The following is a 25,466-nucleotide window of genomic DNA, read 5'->3' as shown; positions in this document are numbered from 1 at the left end:
AGATACTCCTAGCATACATAACTATTATGACACACAGACTAAAAGAATAGAAACAAATAACATTTTTTAAATGTGATACATAATTACATATTTTGATTAAAATCGCTCGTTTTCTTAAAAATTATGAACAATAAATTCTGATATATAGAATATTCATTAAATTTTCTTTTGGTGTAATCAGTATTATCACTAACCTGTAACACTTAAGTAAGGCCATAATAACTAGCTATGCATGTTTCCTCAAAAATACACGTAGGTACAAACAGTAACAAAACTCTTACAATTTCATTAATTAAATTTGATACAGTACGGCAAAATGTACTTTTGATAACATTTTCCTGCAGTAACTGATATTTCAGTGTTGATAACACTTTCAATTTAAATTTAAAGTTCACGCTGTTTAAAATGTATATATAAAATTGGATTAAAATTATTTCTTGAGCAAGTTGATGCGTCCCTTGAGATTCAATGGCATTAAATGTGTTAATAAAGTTGATGGAATGATAGAGATTTCATAAACGTAATTTATTATGTCTACTAAATAATGTCTTTGAATCGTTATCCAAATACCTACTTTATGAGTATGACACTGGTAATCCAGCCTTCAGTTTACTAAGATAGACGCAAGCTAAATCTATTGTTCTTCAATGTGGTAGATTACACAAGTGGGTGATAGTGGTTCCTCTGTTGTGTGATTCTAATCACCCTGTGATCAACATAGTGTAAATATTTAGAAGTCCCAAAACAGCACTGCAAGTTTATGTAACTCTAAATAAACTAGTTTTCAGAGACGCCTCCCTACTGACACTATAATTAAACCAACGTCCATTCAACAGCTTATCACTGTGTGTATTTATCTTAGTAAACCGAAGGCTAAATTCCCAGAGTAATAATTTCTGCTGCAGCAAGTAGTGATTAAGTATACTTCAGTAGTAGAATACAACTTTTAATATGTAGCAAGAATTATCCCGAAAAAAACCCCATACAATCTCAGCTTGTCTTCCTTTCATATCATAACATTGGCTAAGCTTTTAAGTTCATAGAATGCAGGTAGAGGGTTAACTTCTTACAAAACTAAATTTCTACTGCACTTCAAATGGAAATTCATCTGTTTTGGTAAACCATAGTACTGCATTTAACTTGTGTTTTAAAATATCACTTTGAAAATTTTACCTGAAATTTTCGACTGTACAACAGATTGACCCACTATTTCTACTACACTTGCATAGCTGGTACTGGTAATAATGATGCATTTAATGCCATTAAAAAAAATAAAAATGTTTTGTTCTTGTATTTGTAAAATAGTGCTGATCCATGTATATCTATGAGACTTCATTGAAAAGGCATTCTGATTTTAAAACTTTGAAAAACCTTAATGAAAATTTTTTTGGGTATTTTTTGTATAAAGAAACCGAATATCTGCAAAAGTCATGAATATCAATACTAGATGATGTTTGATCATTAGGAAACAATTTCCTCAGTTGCAGAAGGATGACAGTACAAAATGTACAAAAACCCTGAGAACTAACCTTTCATTATTTTGGTTACCCACTGCAATCAGTTTCTAAGAACATGTCACAAGAGGGCGTCCCACATGAGGAAAAGTGAGCTCGGTTTATTTAACTCACACGACAGTCCACAAAGCAGCCAACAAAATGTGGCTAAAACAATTTTTTGAGTTTCTAAAAATGTCAAATGACATGATTTGAAACAGAGTTAGCAGGATGCTTTGACTGGTTTAGAATGCAACCAACTTTTACTGTGACATGCTAGGAAATGACAATGACTTGTCAACTATCTTGGCCCTCACTCCTTGTCCAAAATCTGTGCTTCTCATAGACTAACTGTACAATCTCTTGTCTTTCTGATAAACTGTAATATGGTATTTAATTTCAAACTTTAACCACAACTGTTGAATTTGGCAAGTTGTCATACAGAGGTGCTCCCTGAAATGAAAACAAAAGAGATTCATTGATGAATAATTAATGTACTGGAACTGTCAGGTAAATGAATTATCAAGGTCAAAGCTGTATAACGTGAAAGTAATAAAGTATTGTGTATGTGCTAGAATTGATCTCAAACCTCTGTACACCAATAACAAAGTGCTGAATGAGATTTCATTAAAAATGAATCTAATATCTGTCATAGTTTACTTGAAACTGAACACTCTGGACATCTGCCAAACGTGTGTATTTCATGAACCCAATTACAATTACGACACATGTCTTCTGATGTAATGTACTTTGTCTACGGAATACACTTTGTCTATGCAGTAAGCCACCATTGAAATAATTGTAAAAAATGTACAGCTTAATAGTTATACAGTCGGACAAATTGACAAATCCTTTTCTTTATTCTCCAAACTTTGTATTGTAACTGTACATTTACATGCCTCGATCTGTACATGAAGACTGAAATATGGCCCTACGTTTTTACGAAAATCAAATATGTATTATGTATACCTAAGAATTTTCCCCATTTCCAGATATGTACAGGATCTCAAAGAGGGCATAGCTCTTTTGTTGGCACGTATCCCCCATTGTGATACAAATTTAAACAGTACCCATTCACCATCCATCCCCTACCCAAGGTGCTGATAGCCAGATTTACAATACATTCGTGAGTAAACCCAGATTTTCAATTCCAAAAATCTCACAAACAAAACATCAGCAAATGAAAACAGACTCCTCCCTACCTGTCTGTTTTCAAATACTACATCATTTTCTGGTGGGAAAGTTTGAAGAAGTAAGTTCTCTACCTCTTCTTCTTCTTCTTCCTGTGATTCACGTTTCTCTTCATTTTCAATTGTCGTGGGGTTTGTCACCACCTGTGAAGCTTTGTGTTGTTGTTTGGCAAAGTTCACAAACACCTAAAAAAAAATGAATGGTCATGACTTATTGACGGCAAACGTTTACTTGAACAATTTTATCCACTACACTGTATACAGGGAAATGCAATTCCTGAAAATAATTCATGATTTTTACATCATACATTGTGCATGATTACTGAGAAAAAATGAGTTAAAACTTACTCCTCATTCATTATTCCATGCAGATCTCTGTCACTGACATGCATTGTCTCACGGGAGTCAGTAAATACATACATATGTGCAAGACATAAATATTCATGATTGCTTCATGCTTCATTTGAAGGTAATAAGCATGACTTTCAAATAAGTTTTTCTCGACAATCATACACAATGTATGTGATGTAAAATCATGGACAGTTTACAAACTGCCATATTTGTGGTGTTTCCCTGTAAAGGTATGTGACATAAAAATGAAATAGGAAAAACAAAATACTGCATTGTACTTTTTTCAGAGCAAATCCATTGGAGACATGCTCTCATGAAACATAGTTTTTGGAATACTCACTCACCAATAATCATACACAGGAGCTTGGAGACATATGCACAAGTTGTTTCTACCTTTATGTATATAATATACATTTGACTGTCAAAGTAGTACCGGGCATCAGTGGAAGGATATCAAGTTACTGTACATAAAGAGGACTACATCAGTTTCTCTAACCGCCAATTAAATTTTGAAAGGATATTAATCAGCCAATCACTGTCACTTATAATACAATGGATATTTTTATTTACTTACATCATCCAATGAAGTCTGTCTAACAGAATAATCTTCAATATCTGATGTCTCTTTCATTGCTTCTAACTTTGAAAAAATATCGCTCAATGACCTTGACTTTATCTCAAACTGTACCGTGTTGCAGTGACAATCCTGTTAGAGGGAAAGTGGATTTGGAAATAAATTAGAAAATAACATAATTTATTTGACACATTTGGCATTATTGGTGAATAAAGAAAAAATATATTTACTCGAATTGAATCTCACCAAGTATTTACTTATATATATAATGTACTTATATATATACTACCGGTATATATATACGGTAATGTCTGCTTCCTCGATGTGTCACCCCTACGCATTTTGTTTCCCATGGGCTCGGCATTCAGGAAAACATCTGTGTTGGGGCAAGTCACAATCCTGAGGGAAACTGGCATATGTTCCTGCTCAAGAAAGATCAGTTGCTATCCTATCCTACACAAAAGCCCATTTGTGAATGATCTACAACTGTGTGTGTGTGTGTGTGTGTGTGTGTGTGTGTGTGTGTGTGTGTGTGTGTGCGTGCGTGCGCGCACACGAAAAATATATATTAACATGTACATGTAATATGTAGGGGTACCTGCATGACGACAGTGATCTGATGGTTTATCACAAAAGAATCTGCATATAGCTTCCTCCTATAACAAAATGTCTTCTCAAAGTCCGTTCCTAGCACAAGGGTTGCAAGTTTGTTTTCAAAAGTCTTGGACTTTGGACACTAGTATTCACTGCATCTGTAGTTAGTGATGTCGTATTTGTCTGGCGTGACAAACATGAGCAAAAATTGTCATCAATATAGTCATTGTCTTTTTGTGTGGTAATATCCATACTGGCCTTATTAAAAAGTTTCTTGTTTCATTATAAATTGAACCATACCTTCATAACACTTCCTGGGAATGTTTGTAGAAAGAACGATCTAATTTGTTGTTGCTTTGGTTGATTTTTATTAAGTATAACTGTGATTGTGTAACCATCTCCAAATTTAGACTTAAGATGTTGTATACTACCAATACATTTAAATTGTCCATTCACCATTATGGCAAGACGACTGCAGAGATTCTCACATTCTTCCATACTGAAAGGGATACACAAATAACAAATATATCTGTAGTGATTTTAAAACATAAAACAAGCTAATTTAGGAGATGTAAATTTAAGGAACACTTTGTTTTGTTGTTCAATCAAAAATATGGGATTTATACCCTGGTCATCTACATGACAAAAATGCCTGCATGGTACTGCTGCATCTGTACTGTAGTGCTCAAAATATGAATCAAAATGCTCAAATATAGTGTACTCTTTCTTATGTTACATAAATTATACTTGCGCATGCATATATTAGTCCTGTTTTTCCAAAGTTGTCGTTTTTTGTCTATTAATAAATACACCCCACCCCTCAGCCTGAAAGAAGGAGGGTTAATTTCTCAATATTTTTCTTCATCCAGTGAGAAAATACTCATGACCTAAGGATTTTGATAGGGCCTTCTATGTCACTTGTATTTTCCTTGGCTGAATGAAGAAACATACACTGGAATATTAGTGTGATATCTGTTCTCCCCTTCTAACAGTTAATTGTTAACAGTTAGCTCTCAATATCCATTACCTGTGAGATGTAAAAATGACTGATGTACCACTTTTTACGATATCGTGAATCACATTCCATAAAAACCGCTTAGATTGTGGATCCATTCCAGTTGTTGGTTCATCCTTTAATAAGGGAAAAGTGATTAAAAGGCCAAAAATTACCATAAAATTCAGAGCAAATTCATGACATTTGAATACAATATAATTATATTCATATCATTGTTGTGACCAATTGAACTAGTACCATCCTTGTATTAAAAGAAAGTTGTATCTATATATGTAAAGGAAATGACACTCAATGTGTTTGTGATGTCATCACAAAAGATTTTCCCATAAAACCTTGCAGGAAATCTCCAAAATGGCTGAACACATGTCAAGCTTAGTAGGGCTTGTTTACAAGGTTTAATTAAAGTTTAAGTAAGTTACCGAGTTTCTATTTGAATTAATTATCCCTCAAAATCACATGTAAGTTAATATAGCAGACTTGTCAATACAAAAATATAAAATTAAGTCAATGACTGGATTTTTCCTTTTAAGTTTCATAATCTAAAGGACTTCAATCATCTATGGTACAACTTACCATAAATAGTACTGTTGGGTTACCAATAAGTGAAATTGCTGTTGATAATTTTCGTTTGTTTCCTCCACTGTAAGTACCAGCTTGTTTGTCAGCATAGTGTAATAGATTCAGTTTTTTCAGAGTTGAATGGACGATCTAAAGAAAATCAAAATGTACAATGTTACATTAAAATACCATCACAGGAAGCAAAAGAAAAGAACGGAAACCACAACAGCTTTGAGGTCATGTTGTCATTGATGTCAATCATTCTGTCTGGCCACAGTTGTTACTTCTTATCTATAAAGCTTACTTTAACACCTTAATTTGACAGAATCCCTGCAAGAGAGACACTTTGCAGATGCTGTTACTACTTTCTTGGCTATTCCTGTGTATCTCTCTACCCTTTCCGTGTGCTAGCACCACCTTCATAACTTGTTTTGATTGACTACATAATTTTTAATGTAAGTATCATAGGTGAATACCCATTATTACTTCCCCAATATTTTTCTTCATTCAGCCAGAAAATATTTGTGACCTAAGAAATTTGTCACTACTCATCTAGTGACTTGTAGTGACAAGGCCCCTTAGGTCACTCATATTTTCCTTGGCTGAAAGAAGAAAAATATTGGGAATGTAATATCCAAGTATGAATTCATGAACATATCCACTATTTCACCAAACTCTGCATAGGAAACATTGTGATCAATAGGAATATAAGTTGAGGAAAGAGGAATAGAGTGGAATTTAAGATATCAGAAGTAAGCAGATTGGGGCAAAGTGTGAGAAAGTCCAGTTATATGGGCTTTATACCTCTTTCCTTTGTTTAGCCTGTATACCATGAAGTCTTGCATACAAATTGAGATGTTCCCTTCCAGTCAGTTTATCATACAAAACATCATATTGAGGGCAGTAACCTATGTGTCTGTATACTTTTCTGATGTTGTTGGAAATACTGAAATAAAATGGCAAAAGTTATAAACAATTGTTATAAACAAGAAAGTATACGATTGACACCAAAGTACACATATAAAATTAATACAAGTATTAAATATTGACTGATACTTACCTGTAACCATGGAGATAGGCATCACCACTTGTAATACTTTTATCACCGGTTAACATCTGGAATAGTGTTGTTTTACCAGCACCATTGACACCCAACAACCCAAAACACTGTTGACAAAAAAAATCTCATGAAATTACAAGCTGATTGATCTGAAACATCACAAGAAATTTATTGGTAATGTTGGAATTTCCAGATTTTTCCAATGCCATTGTTATGATGCATTTCAGAATTGAAAAATAGATGGAACTTTTGCTTCATATTCAAAATGTTAGGGAAAATGGGCAGATTAAAGTAATCTTTAGTACACTAATAGTGATGAAGATACAAAGTATATGTACAAGAGGAAGGAAATCTGGTAAAATTTATATAGAGATTTTTTTTACCAATTACAATATTATTTTGATTGGGAACCCCAATAAAATACCAAGGAAACTCACAACTACTTTAACCTACATACCAACTTTATCAAAATCACTGGATGTAACACAAGTAAATGCAGAGTGTACAATTCCACACAGAGAGAACACCACAACATTCTGTGTCAGTGATTTGCAGGAAAAGAGAATTATTCTTGGAAATTGTTCTTACCTGTCCCTGTGCTACTCCAAGACATATTCTGTTGACTGCAAGAAGATTTCCAGTCTTTTTGATCTCATAAACCTATGGAAAAACAACATATATCATGTAAGTTAATTAAGTTCTTTCAAAAGATTTTTCACAAGTGTATCCCCATGTGGCATGCGAAACTATTCTTTAAATGCACATTATTCTCAAAGGGGAATACCACTCCACTCATGACTTTTAAGTGTTTATTACCTTTGAAAAAAAAAAGGTGAATTGTTTTTTTCTCTGTAACTGCATGTAATGATATTTTTATAGAATGACTCTCGAGAACATAAAGTTTACAAAAATGCCCTTATTTCCTGGTGTGGCTTTCTCATTCAAAACTAGCTAACAATGAGTTTTCCACCTGAATCTCAAACACGAGAAACATAACTGATTTCGCCAGTTCATGAAATAATTACACTAGTAATTGAGCCCTCTGTTTACTAAGATAGACGCAAGCTAAATCTATTATTCTTCAATGTGGTAGATTACACAAGTGGGCGATAGTGGTTCCTCTGTTGTATCATTCTAATCACTCTGTGATAAACCACAGACCCTCCACCAACATGGAGGGTCTATAGATAAACATAGTGTGAACATTGGAAATCCCAAAACAGCACTGCGAGTTCATGGAACTCTAAATAAACTAGTTTTCAGAGACGCCTCCCTACTGAGACAATAATTAAACCAATGTCCATCCAATAGCTTATCACTGTTGTATCAACATTTTGCGACCATATTTGTAGTTTGTGTCTGATAATAAATAAAACTAAAGGCTCAATTACCAGTGTCGTATAGTGTAAAAATTACCTTAGTCAAATTAATCAATTGCAGGATATCCTCTGAACCTTCTAATACTCTTTCTCTTTCTGCTATGACATCACTATCTTCCTCCAAAGTACTATTTTTATTACTCTTTCTGTTACATCGTCTAGAATTCATCTGCTTGCTAAAATTAACATAGTGACACATCTATCAGAGAATAATATGGTAAGTATGCTTTATCAGATTTAGTTACATCCAAAAATGCATAACACTGAAATTTGTAAATCAAAGAAATTGTTCTCAACGATACTGTGATAGAAATGAGATTGATGGATGGGTGAATGGATGGATTGATGGATGGATGGTCAGATATAGATTGATCGAGATAGACTCATCTCTATCTATCTTTCTATCTATCTATCTATCTATCTATCTATCTTTTTAGTACATGTATATCTAATCTATTCATCCATCCATCAATTTCATCAACCAACCAGCCATCAATCCATCTTATATGTATCCATTTAAGTATATAGTTAAAGCTTATTAAAGTAGTATCCTTTTAGCATTGAATGAGTACAATAACTATTTTAAACTACAACTTGTTTTGTACTTCAGCAGGCTTTTCCAAGACGTTCGATTTGAAAAATCTAGCTGCATGCTAAAATAAAGATATTGAAACATCTATCAAACAAGCTATGTTTTAGATACAATCTTACAATGCTTCAAACTGAAATTTGTTCATGAAAGAAATTTTACCCAAATAAACTTCAAGTGCAGGCATATTAATACTGAAATGTCTTTGTCATATTTCAGCAAAATGTTATTATTACTTACCAACACAGTCTTGAAATATACCTATACTCATAAAGCAGGGTGAAAGCAAAGAAAACAAATCCTTCTATTGCCATGGCAACCAACATGTGTGAAAGGATGCCCCATTCTAGTGGATGCTGCACTTTATCATATTGTCCTAGGAAGTAAAAGATTGTACTGGTAAGTTACTTAATTTATTCTTCTTAAAAACATTTAATAGATCAATAATTTTTATGACCTGGATATGGGTTTTGCAGACTGAGGTTGTACAATAGAATGGCCTGTATTAAAGTTTACTACCAAGGACTGCAAAATCTATATCTGGGCTGTAAAAGTTTATCGTTAGTCCTATATATAGTATTTAACTAGCACAGAAACATGATTTGAATCACACAATTATATAAACTGACAATGAAACATTATTTTATGTGCAATAATGTACAGATAGTGAAAACAAATCAAAGCAAAATGAGTGAGTGGATATAGACATCAAGGAAGATGTCACTTGCCATATTTGGACAAAGTATGTCAGGGTGTGATACTGGAAATGTTTGCACTGGTTCATTGGAAACAATACAATGTACTGTGTATGTAATATGGAGCTTTTTACCATGTTTATTTAGAGCAATTGTTCGTAAATATGGAATTCTCTTCAACAACGATAATGATGTTTTATATTGGATTCTAAAATGGCTTAATTTTGATATCATGTTGGCCTTTATTTCAAAATATTTGTATGGTGATCCTTGATGTTTTTTCCTTCATTTTTAATGAGACTGCATGGGTATCATAAGTTTCGTTGAACAAAGTAAAAAGTGTTTAAATTACTGCTCTTGTATACTACCAGTACTAAGTATTCTAATTTTGATAATATATAAGTAGAACAGTAAAACTTACCAAGTTTTGTATAAAATGTGTTCAACATATCATTATATGGTAACTGAATTAGTCCATGACCAAGGCAGTAGTTTGGAAATAACAAAAACAGCTTGTCAAGCATTTTACCAAGGAAATCCAACAGCTGTTCACCATGGAATAGGATAAAAACAATCATGAGAAGTTAGTATAAGATAAAGCAAGAATATCTATATGACCAAATTCCACCAAATAGATAGAAGTGCCTCAGAATGCAAGATTTAAAAAATAATGTTGATAATGGTACTTACATGTCCCCCTCCCTCCCTCCTTGAAATGATAAATAACATTGTGTGCATCACTCTCAAAAATTAAAATTTTAAATGATCTAATACATTGCATATATGAAGCATTGCAATATTGTCATCAGCTGTGCCATTCCAACCCTTTCTAAACTGCATTATGGTTATTTGGTATATTTCTCAAATGACACCATTCTTATTCTCTCCCTTCTTTACATGTAAACTTCTTGACTATCATCATGAAATACTTACAGGCCTGTTTCCAAGTTGTTTAATGAAAAACATTGATAGTGTGGCAATTAATCCAACAAAGACATTTACTACAAGTGAGATGACATATGCAGTACTCGGTACATCAAACAAATTAGATGATAAGTACATCAAAGGAATCACTGACCACCTAAAAGATAAAAAATTATGTGATCTGTTAAAACCAAATAAAAGTAATCTGAAGACGAATAACCATTTGTCTGGGGGTGGGGAGGGGGGTTATCGTTCCATAGAAAGTTAAGATTACACAAGTGGGTGATATAGTCATGCCTTTGTTGTACAGATAGATATATAATAATCAAAATAGTGTAAACATCAGAGATCCCAAATGAAAACTGATCATCAAAGTCATAAAAAATACCACCCTACTGTGAGTACATACCTTATATCCATACATTGAGACAATAGTTTTTGTTTGTATCTATCTAAAACTTAGTCTACTTAAAAACTCAGCTTCTTCTGTCATATTTAAACTAATTACTAGTTTGTGCTGTTCAAAGTCATTGTACTTAATGCAGTTACTCAATCCTGTCCAGACTCCATCTGAAGACGGTAGATGCAGTGCCATATCAGTTTACACTGACACCTAATAGAAATGTCAACACAAAATGAATCTTCTTTCCTGTTCAACATGTGAGCATATCATGACAAAGAATCCAAATAAATTTTTCTCATTCATCTCATTAAACTGAGATTACTGAATGTGTTAAACTCAGAATAAAAAAAATAAAAAAATTTCAAAAACATAAAATTGTTCATGTCCTGAAAATAATATACACATTCAAAAGTACCATTTAACAGTGAATGTAAAAATGTCATCAAAACACTGGCACAGAAATATCAATTTTAGGACAGTCTCTCTCCTTACACCATTACATAGATGGGTTAATACAAGAAAGTCTTGGAAAGTCCAGCTAAGGAGTGAAACTAATTAATGCTTCAAGTCCCTTTGTCCTCATTTACTGAAGAAAAATGATAACAGTCATGTCACCAGCACACACTTTGTTACACATTAAATTGCCTAATTTGAATATTAAATATTTTGTTACAATAATTGTAAAATCAATATCATATTTCCCACTTACCCATACAACACAAAAAGTGCACAAACAGCAGGAAGATTTGTAGATGTAGAATAGACAGGAACATCAAACAGTTTGATAATAATGACACAAAAAGTAACTGGAACTAGATATACCAGCTGAAATTGAAAGATATCAAAATTGTAGTCACCCAGGTACTATTTAACAACATCTAACATATGAGCATTACTGAATGTATATGTTTGCTGTATTACAGATTTGACAATGATAACCACTTAACAAACAAATGAGAGAGAGAGAGAGAGAGAGAGAGAGAGTTTGTTTGTTTGTTTGTGTGTGTGTGTGTGTGTGTGTGTGTGTGTGTGTCAAGATAAGAAAATAGTGAAATTAGATAGATGGAAACATTCAAGTTCAACATGTTTTAAGTATTGCCACTTTTAACACTTACCATATCCCACATATAATTTGATAGCCAATAGACAAAAGGGCTGACTCCACTGATAAAATGTAAATGTTTAGCTTTGCTGGCTCTCTCACTGACTAAAAACACCATCACACTCGCTGGGATAAATGACACACCAATCAAAGTAAAGACAGTAACTTGTAAATATATTCCCCTATTCCTGCATAAAGAATGGGAATTGAGAAATTAGAGTTAGCAAAGATGCCATGCCTCATATTTTTCGCGGACTACAAATTCTCACCTACCAGCTCGAATTTGTATTAGTCCGCAAAAAATACTTGGCATGACGTCAAACTAACATTGATTTCGTGGGATTATATATAAATAACACCATAATTCAATAAATGTAATACATAGCAGATCCATTCACATGTTTATATACATGACCTTTGATATTATAATTTGTTAATTTGTATGCATTTTGAAGACCTTGATCTTTGACCAAAAAAACGTTATCAACTACATGGATGCAATGTGACAAAGCGTGACAAAAAACGTATTATATGGTTTACTGATTACTAAGAATAATGATGATAAGTGTCATAATACTCACGCAAAATCTGAATTCAGAACTCTTTCTGTGAGAATGGGTTCATTGACAATAGTAATACCATAAGCTGATGGGTTGCCTTGTGTAGTTTTATCAATATTGGCTCTCAAAATTGCATTGTTTATCATGTTCAGAGACACTGCGCCACCAATTGGAAAGGAACGTGCAAAATACCACACCTGTACATGGATGAGAATTAAATTAGATCAGTAAGAAAACAATTAAGATATTTCATAGATCAAGAAGTGAACATTCTTTTAAGCACCTTGGAAACAAACATCTTAAACTACTGATATTACTGTATTAATCAAGAAAGCTGACCCATTCACAGTTAAAATCAAGAAAGAAAATTAGGGGCTGTCTTGCAAAGTTTGCAAAAGAGATCAAAATGTAAAAATCAGCTCAGTTTAGAATCAAATGTGGTTGCTCATACAGTGTTAAAAGCTTATGCATTTTGAAAAATCCGTTGACTCAACTTTGTTGACTTTAAATTTTATATTTTTGAGCCACTGCTTTATTATTCTGGCCTTTGCCTACGAATTAATACTGAAACAAATGCTGTTTTCCTTTTTTAGACCCTCACATGGACGGGATGGACATTTGGAATACGATTTCCATAGGTGATCCTTCCCTGAGAACAGAATTCGTGTCTAAAATCGATACACTTTCTGACCTGCCTCAACAAGCTATCAGGTAAAATAACATCTTCTACAAGCAAAGTCTAGAATGAAGCTAAATATGATGTATTATAGACTGTTGACAGTTGCTTGTGCCTTTTTTGCTAAGTTTTATCCATAACTAAAGTCGTCACCTCACTCCGATCTGGAATAATACTATATCCGCGTACTGATTAGCAACAGCCAGAGGCACAAGCGCTCACAGTTTCCTATCAGTACGCGATAGTATTCAGTTCTACGGAGTGAGGCAATGACTTTGTTTTAGATGAAACGTAGCCAAAAAGGCACGAACGACTGTCGACAGTCTAGACGTATTATGGTCTTACTAATACGCATCACAAATAAAAATATAGAATAATCAAAGATTTACAATTTCCTTGAAAACAAGATGGTGAACAATCAAGTTTCTTTTTAAATTATCATTTCAAACAGACCATGAAAGCTCTCATGTGGGGAAGTTTGGAGAGACTTTTAAGAACATTGATTTTTGAGGGAAATTGGTCAACTAGGCACATACTCAACACCATACTTACAACAACAGCATTTCTTTTGGCTAACTTTCTCAGTGGAGATGAAACATTAAGTCTTGAAAAATTACTTGGCACAAATGATCTGACATAACCAAAACCCAGGGCAAAATACCTACAAGAAAAACATTTTGCAAGAAGTCAGTATCTGATTTATAACCTTTATGTATATCAAGGACTGGTGGGAAAGCATAAAATATTGCAGTAGGTGAGGTGCCAATAAACGTAGATGATGTTAAAACCAAATTATCAAGAGTTTCATATCTGGAGTAATTCTGGAAAAAAATATGTCTGCTAATATTGGTCAGAACTAAATGACACATCCTTCTTTATATTGACTTTAACAGCATGAGTATCATCAAAGTTTTTGGTAAGGAGTGCTAGCCTTGGGCAGACAATAAATTGGTATATTACCTTTGCTGGTATGTGTTATTGTTTGATGCTATTCAACATGGAATAACTGCACTCAATTTGAAAACACTAGTTATTGATTTGGATTTGATCTGTTTAAATTTAACACTAAATTGAGAATTCTTTGATTATAAAGTTGACAGAAAAGCTGTGCTTACAAGACTTCAAATTCATAACCATACCATGGAACAGTTATAACTTTGATTTGTAATAAAATCATGCCAGCAAGAAAAATCATTATGTTTATCCTACCTATCTTCCCAGTATTCACTCATACTTTTAAGAATGTATTTGGTAAAATTTCTTCCAGAAACGTTCTGTACAATTTCACTGCTGATAGGTTGGTATGATGGCAAGTCACTTCCATCATCTGAGCACTCCAGACCAGTGTTGTCAGCATTACAGCTACACATGCTATCCGATTGGTTACCTACAAATTTACAGCAAACATTAAACTGGCCATATTTATCTGAAATGGATCCTTATTTCCTCCGTCAAAAAATAGACAACATAGACCAGTTCAAGTATGTAACTCAATAAGTTTCAAAATATTTTTTTTTAAGTGTAAATATTTTGTTTTTGTATGTAAAGGAAGTGATCTGTACATAAACTGTATAAACATAAGTAAATCACTACATCATGTCCAGTCTGTGGTGCACCAGGCACACCACATATCTTTGTACAAGACAACGTTTCAATACATGGGCAAGTGACAGATGCTTGTGCAGACAGGATGTAACAAAGGAGAGATTACTTTATGTTTAGAACTTTATTTTCAAATCATATCCTGTATGTACAATAATAAATGTTTTATGCATAGTTCATTTTTTTGTTATCGAGTTACAAACATGGACTTGGTTTACACTGTTTCTCACTGATTGTCAAGTAGAAAACCACTTTAAAGTTGTTTAAGAAATTAAAAATCTATAATAAATACCAAATTCTCATTCACATGTATAAAAATGCATGTGTAGCAGAAGTCATACTGTCAATGAAGAAATCCAAATACTGTTATTTTTACTAGTGTCTAGCTGGTAATATTGCCTTTCAGGTAACAAGAATTGTCTAAATATTGTCATATACTAAAAGATAACAAACACATTTCAAAATACATTCTTTCAACTAATTATTGGCTCTTACCTTTTAAATTGGTTAATGGCGTACTTTCCATATAAGGAAAGGTGACCCTCAATGACTTTGGTATCGTCTTCTGACACATTTGATTAAAGTCCTTACTAGTTAATTCGATACTACTGTTTGTATGTAGTAAACCATCTAAAGTAGAGTTGAATGGTGATGATAGTAGACACGTTGCTCCCAAACCACCTGGATAGTGTAAAGTGTCGAGTAATTTATCAACACCAGTGTCTTGAAATTCACCTTCAGTCAGATTACTCGGAAGTGTTTTACGAACATCGGTATATGGTACATAGTAAGGAGTGGCTCTGTATAAGGATGATGTTAGGGTCAGGGAATGGTTCTTCTGTATATTCAATGACAGTACAGCTATCGACACTCCCACAGCAATAAACAATACCGGTAAGACTACTTGTGAGAGTAACGTCTTGATATCTCGTTTGGTATACTGAAGACGTTTGATCATCAACCCATAGAACATCAAAAGAAGATGATCTATCTTGGACAGTCTTTGAATTGATCCATCAATAGTTGCTGTAGTAATGAAAAGAAATGTTGGAATTAAATGTGATAACTGAATATGATCTTTTTAATTGTCTAAAATTACTTGACTCACATTCAAGTCATATATTTCAAAACCATTTGCATATACCATACACAGAATGTCATTCTTTGTATTCAAATACTGGCTGTAAATTATGGTAATTTGCCTTTCATTGTCACTATTGTAGTTTTATTTACTAATTCAAGAGATTTGTGGCAAATATAACTATCAGATAAAACTTTCTTCACTGAGAGTATTATGGTTACATTGCAAATTCACAGCATAAGAAACTTAATAAAATATAATACAATTGTACACCCCAGCTGGATACCCTGACAACTATCAGTACTATTCCATTTCAGAACTAAGTAATATATTAGAATATCATATTTATAATATATTTAACACGATAACCTCCATTTTCAGCTATAAACAACTGCTCTTCATCTTCATCTCTTGTTTCAATGGCAACATGTGCAGCTGATTGAGATTGTGCAGGTTTGTGTTGATCTGCAGGTCTAGAACTCAGCTTAGGGTGTAAAGTAGTTTTGTCAGGAGCTGAAACTGGACAAGAAGATACTAGTCAAATTTATATTTAGTTTTTGTATAAAACACCCTCAAAACTGATAACTCATTTATATGTCAATTAATGATAACTCAATTATCAAGGGATAAGATCTTTTGTAACTCTGTGACATATACATGTAGGCTACTACTCTAATAGATTTTTATCGGTACACTGGCTTTTTATCTCGTATGACTTAGCTTGTGGTATTGTTGTCATGTCCAGACTACTGAATTCTATCTCTGGCCAGTATAGCTGTATATTACTATAATCTCATGCTTAGAATACTGCATTCTATCTCTGCCAGCCAGTATGTGATAACCAGATCTCATGCCCAGATTATTTCAAATTCTATATATTGCTGTTTTATGCAATAAGTCATGAAATATAAATGAGATGTATTAAATGTACAAACAACTGACCTTTCGTCTCCATAACTTTAAGAAATATTTGTTCTAGTGTAACTTCTGTCATCCCAAAAGCAGATATACCAAATTGTTCTTTGCTCTTGGACAATGCATCAAATAACTCTATAAAGGATGACTTTTTGATGTTTTTCACTGGAATCAAGTATATCAATTCATTTTCATTTTCTGTTATCAATGCAGCTGGTGGGAGATATTCCTGAATTAATAGGGTTACTTTCGGTGATGAAAATGTGTCCATTTGGCCAGACTCATCACGGTAGTTTTTATAAGTACCTGGGAAAATGGAAAAATGTTGTTAGCATAAATTATTTATACAGAATGTCTTTATCTAGCTGAAAGTATGGTACCATGGTGCATTACCATCACAATCACACTGGAAACTTTAGGGTTACATGCCATCAGAACTTATGGTGGGGCATGGGGACTTATGGTAGGGGACTGGGGCTTGAAGAGAGCACAAATACACACAGGGGCCATTGGAAATCAACATCATTTTGTGATATTATATATATATTCCAGGAGACTACATAATATGAAATTAGCGCATGAAATAGGTGTCAAAAACATGATAATATTAATGCTTGAAGTTTGTTAATTCAAAATGAGTATACATGAAAAATCTTACCTGATCCTGACCAATTTAGTTTGTTCTGCTTCACTAATGTCAATCTATATCCATCTCCAAGATTTGATTTCAAATATTGTGGTGACCCGCAACATTTCAACTGTCCATTCGACAAAATTGCAATCCTGTCTCCAAGGAGACTAGCTTCATCCATGTGATGAGTTGACAGTAGAATTGTACGATCTGGAAAAATGTGTCGATCCAAACAATAAATACAACATAATTGGCAAAGATTGCAAAATGTAGAATGTGCATCGATCAGGGACCAATTCACCTGAAAATCAATGTTTTTCAAATCTCTCTAAACCTTACCATATGGAAGCTTGTTCCAGGTTATTAGGAAACAGTGAATGAAATTTGGCACTGCATATTCACAGTATATTAATGGTGGTTTAATGGTGGCTTAAATAAGCACCCCCCCCCCCCCATACATTTACAAAGGAATTACCTACCTTGCTTATACTTCTGCAATAAGTCCCATATGGCTCTTCTAGAATATGGATCTACCCCTGCTGTAGGTTCATCCAGAATAACAGTTTTAGCCCCACCAGTAAATGCTACAGCTACTGATAGTTTCCTTTTCATTCCTCCAGACAGTGTCTTGATTGTACTGTGTTTCTTACTATATAGTCCTATGTCTGTAAGTATGCTGCATATTGAATAGAAAATATTCACAATCTATAGGTCACATTTCATCTGATTCAATTTCCTTAAGACAGGTATTTTTGCTGAAATGTGAAACTGAACAAAATTTAAATTTATGCAAATAGCCTCATTAACATGCAGCCATTCTTAAGTGGCCCATATACTTTTATATAAAACAGACTATGCATGCATACCCTTTCCTAAATCTGGTGTGTAACAGTCAAAACAAAATGAAATACACATCTAACAGTAATAGAAGTTGATATATATGTGTTGGCCAAATGAAATAATCATCATAATATATCATGAACCTTACATTTATGCAAATTATCTATCAACATGCATGTTTACCTTTCCATTTCTGCCTGAAAACCCTCCATTGCTACACCTTTAACTTCACCATAAAACCATAAATGTTCCAATACTGTCAATCTGAAAACAAACCAAATCATATTTGTGTTCTACTATGATCAATCTGGCAGGTGCTTTTTAGAAAATCTTAATGTCACTGCTTACTATGGAAACCAAAGGTTAAACCTTTGCTTGTTACATTATTCAAGAAAAATCAAACCCATGCCCAGTGGAAATCAGGATCACCACACAAGTGTTTGTATGAAAGTCAAAATGCTATCAGAACTATGCAAATATATTGGCATCCAATATGTCTGATGAATATACTGTGTTAAATCTATGGTAAAGTTGACTTTGATCTCTTCCTGTTCAGACAGTGATACATACTTATTTGTACCTTAAAAAAAAAAGAATACGATGCAAACTAGTTGTGCCAATAAACTTACTTATCAAATAATGCATTATATTGTGGACAGATTCCAAGACTTTGTCTGATTTGCACCATTTCCCTTCGTATATCTTTACCATTTATGATTGCTGTACCAGAAGTTGGCGTTATGAAACCAGTCAATATTGACCTGTATAATACAAAGAACATAGATTTACCTGAAAAATATTTCAGTAATGATCTGAGAGATGAATAATCATTCCTAGAAATGCAAAATGTAAGCAAATTTGACCAAGAAAGACACATAATGAGTTAGTACTCACAATTAAAAATTAACTTGAGTTATGAAAGAATATTGGCAAAATTTGTAATACTTGAAGAAACCGTAACTTATTTTCTTATTTTAAACTTGTCACATACAAACGTATACTATTAATTTGATGCCTGAGATATTAAACATTCACAGTTATTAGGTTTTACTTGAAGACATTATAGTGTACTTATTTTTTTCCCATTTTTAAATTCATTAAATTTCATATGTGAAATGCCCAAGTAAAGATAAAACTGAATCAATTCTATAATATCAATTATTACTTACATAATGGTTGTTTTACCAGCACCATTGTGTCCAAGTAAGGCTGTTATTTGATCTTCATAGAGATTCAAACTGAGATCATTTACTGCCTTTAACTTTCCTTTTTCATATAGCTGTAATGATAAATTGTCATGTCACCACACATCATACTGCACGGAGTATCACATTGTCATCACACATGCACATTACATCAAATTATATCAAACCACAACACATCACATGACATTACACTATATCATACGTCTCCCCCACATCACAGTACGTAACAGTACATCAAATCATATCACATCACTACATCACTTGACATATATGTCACCACACATTGCCTTATAAAATTGCATCATAATTGCCCTTTCCTTGCTTTGCAGTTTGTACAGTATTCTGAAAGACAATAAAAGCATGTTATTTTAAATACACAAAAACTGTACAAGTAATGATATCACTTGTTCATTGTGTTTTTTCTTTGTTAATTACAAACCATATTTCCTACCTTCACCAATCTTTTTATTTGCACTCCCACAGAATGTGTAACTGGCTCATCCTCATACATGCCACAGTTTAAATGGTCTGCAATTAAATAAGTGCACATTTTTATCATTTTGGATTTAAACAAAAAATTGTCGTAATTGACCCTGTGTGATCCTGCTGGCAAATTTAATGAGGTTAATGTTCAGTGGTCATCTGTTACATGGAAGAAGTACTATTTGATTGTTGATCGACACACACACTGCTTCACATTATAACCACTATACATTGTATACTATCTCAAATTTCATCTTAAGTTCTGACTGCAGTAAAGTGTTGAATTACACGTGGGGAGAAGTCTTTCATGTGTTAACGTTTGTGTTAGCAACCATACACTATCTAGACTTTTAAAGTGTGGGACCCGAGGAATGCATGTGTCTGAAATATTGAATGACAAGTTCCCAATTTGATATTTTTGTATATTGTAAAATGTCACAGAATCATTAAATATCAGAATTAAACATGTACAGGATTATTGAGCTCTACTTGAATTAGTTTTTAGCAGTCACCTCTAACAAATTTAATGCTTAAACCTCCATCCTGTCCAGACTGTCTTCTTATTGTTGATTCATTCAAATGATCCCCACTTTGACTGCTACACCAGTAGGACTTCAAGAAAGGAAAATACCATGGCTGCGGTACACCATAGGGACCTAGAAAAAATACAATAACCTGGTATAGTTACTCTAGGTCAGAGCTCCCAGAACACTAAACTACTAATATTTGTAAGCATTGCAACTTTCTGAATCCATCAGATATGTTGAGTTCCTTAAGATGCTGAAAAAGATGTCTACAAAGCTATATTGATTGGCATTAAAATTGGAGGAAATTGCTCCATACCGATAGTTTTAAATGTCATAAATCACATATTAATCATATGAAAACCACATGATAAATTTCATGTTAATCACATGATAGTCATATGACAATCACATGTTGATTTTCTTGTGAAAGATACTTTTTCACTGTTGATAATGATTTTATCTTTCACATGTACAGTTAATAATTACTTAAATAACATGTTTGCAATATTCCTTGTCCTGTTCATACACTTCCATTGTAAAATTTGAATGATAAATGTGATAAAAAAGTATCAAGAAACACAAATTTCATTTAGTGTGTTATTGTTGTTTTTATTTGCAAATATTTTTCTAACAATCCAAACTTTACATTGTATGAGTAAAAAATTCAATTTTATCTTACCAGGATGTATCGCTTCTATATACCACATTAGCAAAATATAGATAACACAATCCAATATCATTAATAGCATAACTTGTCCAATGGTTATATCTCCATGATATACTGGCCATGGTGTGTTGAGATTTGACCATTGAACACCAGTAGCTTGCAACTCATATAACATTATGTATCGAAGTCCGAGACCATAGCCAGATACTGATAACAAACACTGCAAGAAAAAAATATCAGTTAATTAGAGTAAAATGTAAAATGTCCCCTTAAATCTAAATATTTAAAATTATGGTCAGTGCTATATCAAATGTATTCATGATCTGTTGGGTAAAAAACAGGTCATGCAAACACCAAGCAAACCAGGACACATAAATGGGTACAAATTGATCAAAAACTGGCTTGGTAAAAATGATCTTGTTGTGGATAATATGTTTGCAACACTTAATAACATCCACATAAACGATTCTACTCAATGGATAAGTTATCTGAGGCATTTCAGTTATATATTTTTGCAAACCATACATATCATAATTTGACATAATATACTAAAATATTCCAGATTTCAGATTTCCATGACTAAAAATGATATATGATATAGTCAAAATACTAAATATAACTTAATTGGGTTAATATTATAATAATCCAAAAAATCATAAGTGAAATAACTGAACAGAATATCTGCTGAATATTAACATACTTTTTTGTGTTAAAAAGTTGAAACAAATTTTTCTACACTCAAGCACAACATTAAAATTGTACTATGATTTTGCAATACTTACAGAGAGTATCTTGTTAGAAACTTCAATGGTTTGATATGAGACATTCTCTATGTCTTGTATATAAATAAAAGGTACACTTAGGAAAAGATAGACCAGCCCAGCACAGGCAGCTGCTATCTTGGCCTTGGAGAAGAATACACTGATGAAGAAACTGAAATTTAAATATAGTGTTAATTTATAGTTTACAGCAATGCTATTTTAATAAAAAAGTGCATAAAGTTAAAGATACAATATTTCTCGAAACTTTATACAACCAACAAATTATATTTACTAGAAGCTCCCCACTGCAAGTGATAGTACATGATAATGTTCAGTTCCCCCTTCTGGTCGTTATTATCATTCTTTATATAAAAGCCGAGTCTGCACACTTTAGCTCACCTTCTCATGTGCTGCTCAGTCATTTAACAATTGCATATGTAAAGTTAATTCTAACATATAATCAAGTGCTAAACCTGCACTAGTTGCAACTGGAACGTTTTCAGAAATTATTTTGTCAGACATAATATTAGTAACCTACTTGTAATATTGTACACCTAGAACAGTACTGAATCACCTGGGGGTAAATGTATTGGGCAGCCGTACGCATTACATGGTGCAATATATCCAATTAAATTGAGTTTTGGTTCACACCCTAACATCAGCACCCGAATCTGATCATGATTTCACCGTGCTGATGTAGTACTTTCAGGATACAATCAAACACAAATTATAATACAATGTCAAATTATTAGCATTTTAACACTTTTCATTGAATATATTGTTTATTTTCAAATTGAAAGAGTAATACTCCAGTCGCAGCTAGTACAGCTAGTACAGTAAATTAAAATGGTTTTTCATTTGAACATTTATTTTGTTAATTCTTTATCTCTATTGTATTGTAGTGAAGTGACTATTGTAGCCAAAATGTATACTGGTATTGGTACTTAACTGTATATTATTTGCACGCATGGTGTGATACTTATTACTGTGGGCTAACTAATAATAAAAACTTTATTCATCCATTTGGAAATTCAAATATGGTTGCCACTTTTGTGTATGTATGTGTTAAAGGAAGAGGAAACCAAAGTATCTGGAGGAAACTTGTGTTGTTCAGTAAGGTCAAACGTAGCATCAACCTTAGGGTTAATTCTTACATACAGATCTGGGAAATCTTTTTAATCAACCTCAACCAATGACGGATGGTTTTGAACCCAGACTGCAGTGGTGATTATATAAGAGGTGCTTGAGCTAACGCTAGGCCACTATCAACTCCGAAAACTGAAACTAAACTAAACTAAAACAAATACAAACAATTCAGTTTTAGAAGTGAAGTTTTATAATATCCTGTAGATATCAATGTGCTCAGATAAAGAATACTAAAGAAATTAAAGAGATTAAAGAAAAGTGCAATGCATTGAACTAAAATACAAAAAGTAAACTTACCAAAACAATATACAGGATACAGCAAATATCATAAAAAACAGCCAAAACACAAAAGCATCACTGTACGTGTATATCTGTCCATATTTCAACACAACCACTAACAAAGTTACTGTAACTGATATCTGTAGCAACTGAGTTATGAACCATGACAACCAATAGATGAAATTACTCAGTCCCATTATCTTCATCATCTGTAATTTATTGTTTTTAAGAAATAATAACATTTTACGTAATCAAAATCTGATAAACAAGGAACAGTTTTCATACAAAAATAAGCGTGCTGTATAAACTATGAAAACTTGAGAATTTTACAAAAGTACTTACACATGGAACTCATTCTTAATGTAGACAGCACCTCGCCTCACATATTTAAATGTATTTTAACAGTAATTGTTATTCCTGTGTCAAAGAAATATCCTACAGGAACACATTACTAACACAGACTTATTGTCTAACTTGATCTACATGTAACTTTATTGACATTTGTGTCAGGTTTGGTTGAAATTGAGTCAAGGGTGTCAGTGATTATAATGGCTGGCCATGGAGACACACACACACACACACACACACACACATACATACACATACACATACATACACACACATTATGCATGCATGGATGGGCGAGCTGGAAATAAACAATTTTCAGATCAAATTCTGTATGTATAAAGTTATCCTGTCTTCTCACATCTAAAGTAAAAAACTGCTAATATTTTAGTTGTCACATTTTAGTTATTGGGGAAAAACATTGATTTTTGACTTGCCTCCTTTAATCGTTCTTCTTTCTCATGCACAATAGAATGTGTGATAGTAACAACATTGTATATCCATACTATACACAATAAAATAGGAATCAATGAAGCAACCCGCCTTTGAAACCTAAAAAAAAACAGCCATTTAAGAACAAAATTATTGAAGCAATTTTACATGCCATTGAAATAGAAAAAAAAGTTGTTAAAGAAAAGAATTATTGGAGCAATGTTTACACTTTTGAAACAAAAAAAAACAAGTTGTTTAAAAAAACAATTATTGAAGCCATCTTTACCTGAATTTTGAAACCTAAAAAACCAAGTCATTTAAATAATTAAAGCAATGATGCTTTTCAAACTGACAAAAATTAGTCATTTAAAAACAGAAAAGCATGCCTTTGAAACCTGAAACAAAGCAGTCATCTTAAAACAGAATTATACTAAAGCAATGAGCTTTTTAAGCGGGGTAATTAGCATACACAAATATATGCATGTAACAACAAACAACCTAATAAATAATATTCCACTTTGCTAATTATCATAGTATTTGGTGTATTTATTGTATTCTTTAATTATAAAACTGATGTGAGATATATGGAAAAAATATTCATTTTTACCAATGTCCAAAATTATTCACAAAACATTTTTGAAATGATAAACATTATTTGTTAAAATTAGTTGTTAACATTTGGATTGAATTTAAGTGTAAATATCAGATATTTTTATTAAACAAAGAAGCTCTAAATAGCCAATTCTAACTTAAAATTAAAGTTATTATTTAGCTTGACTTAATTTCACTCAACCCCATCAAGTATCAATTGCCATTCTAGAGGTTATACAAGTACACTTGAAACAGTTGACAACAACACATTTAATGAAAGTTGCCAAGCAAGGCCTGCACACTATTTCCACATAAGTTCAGATTGATGCCAATTATGTATTGATGTAAAGTTAAAGTTAATGAAACCAATGCATTTTATATTGTTTGACATCCAATATTTTAATAAATGGGGTGAATTCATGAGGTATTATTTTCCCTTTGAATTAGAGAGATAAAGTTAAAATCATATATACTTACATATCTTGTACATGACATGGGTTTGGGAACTCTCGAATGTAACTACCAACTTCACTAGCACTGTAACCAACCCTCTTCTCAATTGTAGCTCTCTCTATGACATCTTGTATCATTGTAAACAGATATTTAATCAATGACCTCCTTGGATTATGTGCATGCTGCTGAAACCATGCCTTAGGTTCAATGTACATTGTAGATGGTGCATAAGAAGCATTTAACTTGATTTTATAGATTGTATGGTGTGGTAATTCACCGTTCTCATCAGTTTCAAAAACCAATCCTGAAAAGTGAATGAAATACAAAATATACATGAATGGAAAA

General features: G+C 32.8%; 1 protein-coding gene across 1 annotated transcript in view; it reads right to left on the bottom strand.

The window, feature by feature from the left end:
• Positions 1-1,892: 1,892 nt before the first annotated feature.
• Positions 1,893-25,466, bottom strand: part of LOC144446870 (ATP-binding cassette sub-family A member 2-like) — a 33,678-nt gene continuing 10,104 nt past the window's right edge. Inside the window, exons 9-39 of the mRNA XM_078136715.1 lie at positions 25,146-25,425; positions 21,897-22,047; positions 21,127-21,334; positions 20,433-20,576; positions 19,889-19,965; positions 19,402-19,511; positions 18,862-18,993; positions 18,416-18,496; positions 17,872-18,068; positions 17,420-17,602; positions 16,789-17,067; positions 16,216-16,365; positions 15,261-15,791; positions 14,373-14,550; positions 13,716-13,824; positions 12,509-12,684; positions 11,941-12,115; positions 11,535-11,650; positions 10,432-10,579; positions 9,920-10,043; positions 9,044-9,179; positions 8,252-8,390; positions 7,424-7,495; positions 6,836-6,942; positions 6,580-6,721; positions 5,791-5,925; positions 5,230-5,333; positions 4,503-4,701; positions 3,609-3,740; positions 2,696-2,869; positions 1,893-1,946 (exon numbers count right to left, since the gene is read on the bottom strand). Of these exons, the coding sequence (XP_077992841.1) occupies positions 1,893-1,946; positions 2,696-2,869; positions 3,609-3,740; positions 4,503-4,701; positions 5,230-5,333; positions 5,791-5,925; positions 6,580-6,721; positions 6,836-6,942; positions 7,424-7,495; positions 8,252-8,390; positions 9,044-9,179; positions 9,920-10,043; positions 10,432-10,579; positions 11,535-11,650; positions 11,941-12,115; positions 12,509-12,684; positions 13,716-13,824; positions 14,373-14,550; positions 15,261-15,791; positions 16,216-16,365; positions 16,789-17,067; positions 17,420-17,602; positions 17,872-18,068; positions 18,416-18,496; positions 18,862-18,993; positions 19,402-19,511; positions 19,889-19,965; positions 20,433-20,576; positions 21,127-21,334; positions 21,897-22,047; positions 25,146-25,425 (4,943 nt within the window). The remainder of the gene's footprint in view (positions 1,947-2,695; positions 2,870-3,608; positions 3,741-4,502; positions 4,702-5,229; positions 5,334-5,790; positions 5,926-6,579; positions 6,722-6,835; positions 6,943-7,423; positions 7,496-8,251; positions 8,391-9,043; positions 9,180-9,919; positions 10,044-10,431; positions 10,580-11,534; positions 11,651-11,940; positions 12,116-12,508; positions 12,685-13,715; positions 13,825-14,372; positions 14,551-15,260; positions 15,792-16,215; positions 16,366-16,788; positions 17,068-17,419; positions 17,603-17,871; positions 18,069-18,415; positions 18,497-18,861; positions 18,994-19,401; positions 19,512-19,888; positions 19,966-20,432; positions 20,577-21,126; positions 21,335-21,896; positions 22,048-25,145; positions 25,426-25,466) is intronic.

The sequence above is a fragment of the Glandiceps talaboti genome, chromosome 15 (assembly GCF_964340395.1).
Source record: "Glandiceps talaboti chromosome 15, keGlaTala1.1, whole genome shotgun sequence".
Classification (NCBI taxonomy): domain Eukaryota; kingdom Metazoa; phylum Hemichordata; class Enteropneusta; family Spengelidae; genus Glandiceps; species Glandiceps talaboti.
Note: the sequence above shows the minus strand (reverse complement) of the source record. Positions and strands in the feature narration are given on the sequence as shown.